The sequence below is a fragment of the Microcaecilia unicolor genome, chromosome 9 (genome assembly GCF_901765095.1).
Source record: "Microcaecilia unicolor chromosome 9, aMicUni1.1, whole genome shotgun sequence".
Taxonomy (NCBI): domain Eukaryota; kingdom Metazoa; phylum Chordata; class Amphibia; order Gymnophiona; family Siphonopidae; genus Microcaecilia; species Microcaecilia unicolor.
The window spans coordinates 221,884,818-221,894,601 of NC_044039.1; the positions used below are offsets into that span (position 1 = coordinate 221,884,818).

Consider the following 9,784-nt stretch of genomic DNA (forward strand, 5'->3'; position numbering starts at 1 on the left):
GGGTGGGTGGGAATGTGCTTATGCACCACGTGGTCAGTGGTCCCAAAGGCTTGTCTCTGCTGAGGGCTCTAATGGATGGTGTCACCCAGTCCTGTCCTCGGAGAACACCTGCTACAGGTGAGTAACTTCGTTTTAGTAAGGTGCGCTTTGGAAGTTCAAGTGATCCAGCCGGTGATGCCCAAAACAATTGGGAATATTTCTTTTCTTTTTTTTTAATTTATTTATCATTTTACTTAATTACATTCACATTTATCACATAAATGTAAGGAAATACAGAAATTAATATAAAAAGGAAAACATTTTCTCTCAACAATATATATTTACATAATTGTCCACAATTGGAAGATCCAAGATCAGGAAAACAATCTTAAAGAAAATAAGAAAAACTCAAAATGGTTAATCTTACACTTCACATTTTCTGAGGGAGGAAGGCTAATCGGTTATTGCAGCCGGTACAGTGGTAACTGAAGGAAGTTGCTGCAGAGGATTCTTCATCTGTTTCCACAAACTCTTATTATTTCTTAGGTTCAAATAAATAAGTAATAAGGAAATAAAACACAAGGGAATCGTGCTAGGAAGGTCCCACCTAGGGCAATGATTCCTGGCTTAAAAGCCAAGACCTCACACCTCCCAGTCTGCGATTCCCTTGATGTGTCAGGAAATATATGCATCTTTGAACCCAAAAAACTAATCAACCATGTATCGGAAATACAATTTCAAAACATCGTTCCTATCTAAATCAAAGACGAAAGTCACTAATAATATAACTCTATCTATAACTTCTGAATTTTCCAAAATGTCGGTTAAACTTGCATCTCTTTTCTCTGATAAAGAAGATTTTAAAGGAAATACAATTGGGAATATTTCTGTATCTTTCTTAGTATCAATCTTCTCTTCTTCTATTGATTGTACGGAATAGTTGCTTGGCTCTGACACTTCTGTTTGTGCTGTTCTTTTTCTTTGTTGCCACTGTCCAATTTTCTTGAATCAATCTTTTTGTCATGTGGAATATCCCGGGTAATCATAACCTCTCTCTTTTAGGGTTGTGTATGTAATGTTTTTCTGATACAGTGATCTTATGATGTTTGCATAGTGGATAAGCCATGCTACATAACTATGCCTTTCTGTTTACAGGCCTGTTGACGACAGCAGGTCACAGCCAGCACAGAGATGTCACCTTTCTAGATCTGGCCCACAAAACTTTCATCTATGTTTCACCGTTTTTTTCTGTCTTGTGCTGCAACTATCAATTTCTGATCCTTAGGTTTTTATTCAACTCTCCTTAACCATTTATGTGTCGGATTTAGAGTGACATATGTTCCTGGAGTAACATGTGTTTCTTACTGTATTAGTGCCTTTGCTGCTTGCTTTCCTTGTTTGCTTATCTAATCAGAGTTCTTTTTTCTCGTGTTTAGCAAATTCTGTTGGTTCTTGCCCTACAAGTGGTAGTGGATTCTCACTCATTCCTTCTATTTGTTGAAATGCTTGTCCAAATTTAAGGATGGAGACAAACTATGAATGTTTAACTTCATTACTTTTTATGTACATATTTGGGTCTGTCGATGTTGCTAAAGTCAGGAGTTCTCAAACTTTTTTTTGGTTCACGGCACCCTTAGTGTCCGTACAATTTTTCACAGCCCCCTCTTGCCAGAAAGCCCAGCACGCCTCTGCCTTTCCCAAATCCAGCATCACTAGCTACCTTCCTGCAGGTCCAGGATCACTGCCGCTTCCTTCTCTTCCAACTTGCAGCTTACATTTTTGGGCCGTTCACGATTCACACAGGCAGTCACTCTGGGGTCTTCTCAGTCTGCTGCATCCGGCCCTCTCTGATGCAGCTTCATGTTGTGAGGGCTGGACGCAGCAGAGGGAACTCCCCACAGTGCTTGTAAAATGCTATAAAATGCTTAGTAGTAGTAGTGTGAATTGCGGAGAACCCGAAAATGTAAGCTGCAAGCACTGCAGCTGTGGCAGGGGAAGAAGCAGGAAGCGGCAGATTCCGGACCTGCAGGAGGGGAAAGTAGGGAGCGATGCTGGATTGTGGGTGGCGGGAGGGAGGTCAAGATGTGTCATGGCACCTTTGAGAGTTCGCTGGTGCTTCAGCATACAGTTTGAGAAACGCTGTGCTAAGTGTTGCCTGGAGACCTATGATAGTAGCTCTGCCTATATTTTATCAAAACTATCGAAGATCGTTATTGGTCTACTTTGCAAAAGAACAGTCTGTAAAAGCCGGTCCAGATAACTTGTTATCCAACATGCTGTAATCTCAGAGACATTTAATATCAGATGGTGGTCTTGAAGCCATTTTGACACTGCATTCAAACTGTCTTGAAGAATAGACAATAAGACTCTGGGTATCAAAAAAATGTCATCTGCATAACAGAAGACACAAACCCCGTAGCTTTGTATCCATTCGAAGGAATGGATCCACAGAAGCTTAGCTGAAATTGGGTGGCGGGGGGAAGAGGGGGTGGTGGTTGGGAGGCGAGGATAGGGGAGGGCAGACTTATACGGGGTCTGTGCCGGAGCCGGTGATGGGAGGCGGGACTGGTGGTTGGGAGGCGGGAAATACTGCTGGGCAGACTTATACGGTCTGTGCCCTGAAAAAGACAGGTACAAATCAAGGTAAGGTATACACATATGAGTTTATTGTGGGCAGACTAGATGGACCGTGCAGGTCTTTTTCTGCCGTCATCTACTATGTTACTATGTAATGGTAATAAGAGGCCTGAAATAGATATTAAATAGTATGGGAGAGAGGGCAGAGCCCTATGGAACTTTGTGGAACTTCACAGTTCAATTGATTCAATCTAAGTCATCTAAGTTAAGTACATAAGTAGTGCCATACTGGGAAAGACCAAAGGTCCATCTAGCCCAGCATCCTGTCACCGACAGTGGCCAATCCAGGTCAAGGGCACCTGGCACGCTCCCCAAACGTAAAAACATTCCAGACAAGTTATACCTAAAAATGCGGAATTTTTCCAAGTCCATTTAATAGCGGTCTATGGACTTGTCCTTTAGGAATCTATCTAACCCCTTTTTAAACTCCGTCAAGCTAACCGCCCGTACCACGTTCTCCGGCAACGAATTCCAGAGTCTAATTACACGTTGGGTGAAGAAAAATTTTCTCCGATTCGTTTTAAATTTACCACACTGTAGCTTCAACTCATGCCCTCTAGTCCTAGTATTTTTGGATAGCGTGAACAGTCGCTTCACATCCACCCGATCCATTCCACTCATTATTTTATACACTTCTATCATGTCTCCCCTCAGCCGTCTCTTCTCCAAGCTGAAAAGCCCTAGCCTTCTCAGCCTCTCTTCATAGGAAAGTCGTCCCATCCCCACTATCATTTTCGTCGCCCTTCGCTGTACCTTTTCCAATTCTACTATATCTTTTTTGAGATACGGAGACCAGTACTGAACACAATACTCCAGGTGCGGTCGCACCATGGAGCGATACAACGGCATTATAACATCCGCACACCTGGACTCCATACCCTTCCTAATAACACCCAACATTCTATTCGCTTTCCTAGCCGCAGCAGCACACTGAGCAGAAGGTTTCAGCGTATCATCAACGACGACACCCAGATCCCTTTCTTGATCCGTAACTCCTAACGCGGAACCTTGCAAGACGTAGCTATAATTCGGGTTCCTCTTACCCACATGCATCACTTTGCACTTGTCAACATTGAACTTCATCTGCCACTTGCACGCCCATTCTCCCAGTCTCGCAAGGTCCTCCTGTAATCGTTCACATTCCTCCTGCGACTTGACGACCCTGAATAATTTTGTGTCATCGGCGAATTTAATTACCTCACTAGTTATTCCCATCTCTAGGTCATTTATAAATACATTAAAAAGCAACGGACCCAGCACAGACCCCTGCGGGACCCCACTAACTACCCTCCTCCACTGAGAATACTGGCCACGCAATCCTACTCTCTGCTTCCTATCTTTCAACCAGTTCTTAATCCATAATAATACCCTACCTCCGATTCCATGACTCTGCAATTACTTCAAAAGATCTGTTGACTAGAAATGATGAAAACCAACACAACACGTTATCAGAAATGCTCTGTCACTGACAGAGAAGCTTATGATCTGTGAGATCAAATGCTGACACTAGATCTAGTGTGTCACAAAATGCCTAGCCACCCACCTGGGGTTACCCTGTGGCCACTTAGAGGGTCTATCCCCAGCACAGCTCAGGTCCATCTGCACCTGCCGCTTGTGTTCTACACTAGCACCCTCCTCTCACCGACTGGGTTACAACCACCTCTGGGTGAGTCTCCCACTCCCAAATTATCCCCAGTGATTTCTAGGTTACTGAAGGCAACACTCCCAGTGGTCCCACAGTTCCCAGAAAGTACTCGCAGACCCAACACACAAACCACCAGGATTCTTTATCGGTCCAGACAGCAGAGTCAACAAGCAAAACTGTTGTCTAAAAAATTGAACAGTGGAACAAAATAGTGCAAATAGCAAACAATAACAGGTAACTGAAATATGGATCAATTTTAACACTAACTAAACATCTGTATACTGTGTAAACAATTCCTGGGAAAGTCAGGACATATAATTCACCGAGCCTTAGTAGAGATATCTGTCTCTCTCTTCTCCTGGGCTAAGACTGAACACAAAACAGGTAAAGTCCAAATGAGATGAGCTCCTGGGCCAATCAGAGCCCAGTCAACAAGATTTCAAATATATACTGCTTCTTGTTTCCTGCTTGTGTCAAACTAAAGAAAAAACACTCAGTTCTCTGTAACAGCTTTATAGCAAAGAAATTCCACCTGCGGGGCAAATAGGAGAAATACACTTCAGAACATAATCAATGCAGGAACATATTTACAGGCTTAAAACTGGCTAAAGCTATTGATTACTATCCACTAGGATGTAAAATTCCCTAAGTAAAGTAGTTGAAATGGTCTTGGTACTGTATTCCACCCAAAAACCCAATTGGTATGGATGCAATATATATATAGACAGCTTCAGTACAACTCACAAGCTACTTAAGCACTAATTTCTCAATTATTTTAGCAGGGAAACTCAATTTGAAATGGGTTGGTAATATTGAGGGTCAGAATTGTCTGATTCAGTAGATTTCAGAACTGGGTGAACTGTAGCATATTTCCAACTCATAGGTACTAAACCACAGAACAAACTTTGATTGATCATCATCATATTTGGATAAGTAGTGGGGAAGAGGGTTGAGGTTGGGCTTTCAGTTATACAGCCAGACAAGGTTACAAAGGTAAAGCAAAACTCTTTAACTGAAATGGTTGAGGTCTGTTACTTCACAGGTACAGAAAATGAAGGGTAAAGCATAGATTACAGTCGCTCTCTCTCTCGTGGCACAAGTGCTGGTCTGACTCCAGCCAGGCCTCAAGAGCACGGTTACATAAGAATAGCTTTACTAGGTCAGACCAATGGTCCATGTAGCCCAGTATTCTGTTTCTAACACTGGCCAATCCAGGTCACAGGTACCTGGCAAAAACCGAAATGGTAGCAACTTTCCATGCTACCAATCCCAGGGCAAGCAGTGGCTTCCCCATGTATCTTTCATAATTAGCAGACTATGGACTGTTCCTCCAGGAACTTGTCCAAACCTTTTTAAAACCCAGATATGCTAACTGCTGTTACCACATCCTCCAGCAGCAAGTTCTAGAGCTTAACTATTTGCTGCGTGAAAAAATATTTCCTCCTATTTGTTTTAAAAGTATTCCCATGTAATTTCATTGAGTGTTCCCTGGTCTTTCTACTTTTTGAAAGAGAGTAAAAAAATTGATTATTTCAGTTACGGTTTGGCCTACATTAACCAGGTTATGGTAGCTACACATATGTAGTGAAGGCCCTGGCCCGCCTTTTATACTTCCTGGCAGCTGTCCTCTTGGCTCCACTCCTCCTGTGTCACTTCCTCTTTGGGTGGGGCTATGAGGCTTAAGGTGGTTGCGAGGGAGTATTCTTAATGGAAAGGGGCAGCGTTCTGTAGACTACTTCACGGGGGGGGGGGGGGGGGGAGATGTCTGCCATTTTGTTTTCATCATCTGCAGTCACATTAATGTTTATGTGTTAAAATAGGATGATATTGTATAAAAGTTCAGGAAGCGCTGGTAGGCTTATGTCCCTAATATATAGAGCTAAGTACCACCTGTACCGGACTGTAGTACTGTTATCAGGTATGGGCTTTTCTGGTACTGAATCTTAAGTAAACAACCTATGAACTGAGTAATGAAGAAATCGTCTCATTAATAAATAAAAATGTATATTTTACCACCTTGGCAAAAAAAAAAATATATTCAAGGCAGTTTATAGCTAATAAAAACCCAATTATACATTAAAACAAATGCATATAACCACCATGAAAAGCATAAAAATAAAACAAGATTGGTATTATTGCTTGAGGTTTTAAAGTAGTCACAAAGCCAGTGATAGAGTAGGGATTAGAGCTTGTCCAGTACTACTTGTGCTGTAATTATTACTCCCCACAGAAGTACAGATGAATAACTGCTGTTCCTTGTTCTGTCATTTGTCCTGGCATACAGCTTCTACCTCTTCCACCCTCTGGCCTATGGCATGGTGGGGCCACTGGCTCATGACCCACTCAGCCCTATGTCCGGCCTTCGATGGATGCAGTCCTGGGATTTCTGAAGGAAGGGTTTAGAACTGCCAGCCTGGTATAATCTGGGAGAGACATGCTGCTATAAGATCCCAAAATCTCCAGTGACCTTTTCCCCATGGGAAGAAAGTGATGGCCACTCCAGGATCAAAGTCCGTCAGGACATGGCCACTGACTAGAAGATTAATCTGACATTCTGGAAATGTGAGACTGTTAGAAATCCTCTGCCTGGCTGGAGCCATCACAGTTGAGCCTCTGTGCCTTATTTACCCCACTGATAGCTGTTTCAGCCTAGGGGGTGCAATGCTATCTCAGCATCGCTGAGGATGAACCACAGTGGCCTTCAAGTGTGAATGCATTAATGTGAGGGCACCGGAGTGTCCTCATGAAAGTGAACATCATGCTGCTTTTTGACACTGTTTTTTTCTAATCACTAATATTAGCTTTTAGCAGGTATTTATTTAGAATATGGAATTGAAAATCATGCTTGTTGGTTGAGAAAATGGCCTGCTTGTGAGGGGGTGCATGGTATTATGCAGATATCAATTGTGCTTTTTGCTGTCATCGGAGAAGCTGAGGGAGGGTACCCTGCCTGTCCTCTGGCTGGCTGGCCTAGTGAGATTGATGCCATGAGACAGCAGAAACACAGAAGGATCTTGTGTAGAGGAAAATACACCATCCCAGGACTGTTCTGTGAACTGTTCCTGAATAAAAGGGCTCATTACTTAACATATTTTCATTCTTTATTTTGAACTTTCCATGAAGCTCTTTTGGGTTTGTGAACAGCTCCCTCTAGCAAGCAGGAATCCGGATGCATCTCATTTAGAGCTATTCCCAAACATATATAGACAGCCAGTGGTACTTTGACTCCTCCAGTCTTCTGGTGCCCAAATCTCATGGAAGAGTGAATTTCATATTACTGTAGCCTGTCAATGACACTAACCAGAGCTTTAATTATCAGCAGTACCAGAGATGTTCACAGGACCATGAATTAGAGGTAAACATTTTGGTTCATGTTGGAGATAGTAGATTAGTGCTGGAAAGTTTCCGGACAGAAAAGGTTTTCTATCAGTAATAGTAGAATCCTAAAATAGGATACTGTCTAATGTAGCCAAGTGCTGATCCCTTGTCATATAAACGAGAGCCTATTACTGGTACCTGATTCTTTTCCCAGTGGTGCTAAGATCCAGTTGTAGATGCAAACACAGCAAAGGAGACTGAAACAATCACCAGACGATGCTCAAAATAATCAAATGTTTGTTAGCATGCAGGACTCTACACGGGCCATATTTCGGCCACTAGGCCTCCATCAGGAGTCTCAAAAGGATGCTTGTTCATTAATAGGTATCGTAACACTATACCATGTAGAAACCTGGCAAACGCTAGCTTCTGCCAAATGATGGACAGATACAGATCTAGTAAGTTGACCTATGGAAGTGTCTCCACCATTAAATCTCTTTTACCTGTAAAAGTCTCCAATATAGGTCTAGCTCCAACTTTCAACATAGCTAATTGCTAAGATGCAATGGAGTGAGACCTATATTAGAGCAGCAGGCTACCATTTTGTCATGATTTAAAACTAATTTGTGGTCAGTCGGCCAACAGGCCACTATTCAGTAGTACTGTTACCCTGGTGAGTAGTTTTCGTTACTTGAGAATTATCTTAGACTTTTCAACTCATTTCTTCCTCAAGAGTCTTCCCTATGTAAGACCGACATTTTCATTCTACAACAACTACGTTTTATTTGTTCTCTTTTTGATAATGATTCATTCCGTTCCTTCCTGTTACCCTTCTTATGACCCATGTTGACTACTGCAATGTTATTTACTTGGGCACTACTAAAATGGTTTTGAGAAGTTGAAAACACTTCAAAATATGGCAGTCCTACTCTGGAATAGTAGCAGTTTGAGAAGCTGATATTGGGAAAAGATACCTCTTCGGTCAAGCTAAGTATTTGTGGGACTTTATTTTGGAGTGTGCATGAACTTTGGGGATTTGATGTGGATATTTTTGATTACTAAAACACTGTGTGGGATTTGGCTATTTTTTTCTCCAGTTTTTTTAATTAGCAATGTTTTTCCTCCGTTTCTGGAGTTCTCTTTGTTGCTCTCTTTTTTTCTGGAGGTAGATAATTTAGTGGGGCCAATGATAATATCTGAGATCCCATTGGGATAGACTGAAATTGTTTACTTGCCTAATAAAGACTACCCACTGGGGAGTCCTTTTTTTGTGAGTTTATTTTGAAGGCCTACTGCACTACTCTACTTCAACTGCTTTTCCAAAGTACAGGAGCCATGACCTGAAAACAGGAGTGGCAAATTAAACCTAGAATCTGCATATGTGTTAGAATAACAAACAGGTGTTGCAGTGATGAGTGAAGGGCATGAGTCACATGAACCTACACGCACACTCCCTGCCATAAAAGTCAGTTCCTATAACCCCGAGCGTTCCCAGAATTTTGGATATCGGAAGCACACAACCTTGATGGTAATTGGGTCGTGCTTTGCAGGCACATTGCTGTTCTCAGTGAGTTTTTGATCCGTGATCAGAATTTCAGCACTGAGTTGATTGAGATCAGGAAAAGTTATTTCCCCAGTGCATCTCAAATTTGCCTCTTTTGTATTCTGTGTGTGACCTTTTAAATCATGATTGTATTTTAATTTGTGATTGGTCTGGATCTGATTTCTACAGATATGATAACCATAGGAATGTGAATGACATCACTTGGAAATTCCTGCATTCTTCTGTATTAACGCGGATGCTTCTTTGGGTCACCTCCATCCATGTCCAAGGCAACATGTTCGGGCATGTCTTTCTTTAAGATGCAAAGTATAGCAGAAGGCCTTCAGCACAAGGTTCAGTCTGATAACGTTACAAAACCAGCTTTACAGGCAGATACCAGCTAAATGTCTGTGACACATTGGATATTATGGAAAAGGTGGGGGTATTATTTCATTATGTTTGGTATACCACCTTTCAACAATTATATCAAGGTGGTTTACAACACATAGTGATTAACTGACATAAAATAAAACAATTCAACGAAGAAATGAATTAGTGTAACAAGAGAAACAATAGGAGAGGACAGGGGTTACACAACAGTAATTATCCAATAGACTTTGATCAGTGGAACACATGAGACAGAGTGTATTGCCACATTTTTG

At 41.9% G+C, this 9,784-nt stretch overlaps 1 protein-coding gene across 2 annotated transcripts in view; it reads left to right on the forward strand.

Moving 5' to 3' along the window:
• The window catches only part of POMT2 (protein O-mannosyltransferase 2), a 70,580-nt gene extending 63,232 nt beyond the window's left edge, over positions 1-7,348 (forward strand). For both annotated transcript variants that reach the window (XM_030213752.1, XM_030213753.1), the window contains one exon: positions 6,546-7,348. In XM_030213752.1, the coding sequence (XP_030069612.1) occupies positions 6,546-6,651 (106 nt within the window). In that variant the 3' untranslated portion in view covers positions 6,652-7,348. The remainder of the gene's footprint in view (positions 1-6,545) is intronic.
• Positions 7,349-9,784: the final 2,436 nt, after the last annotated feature.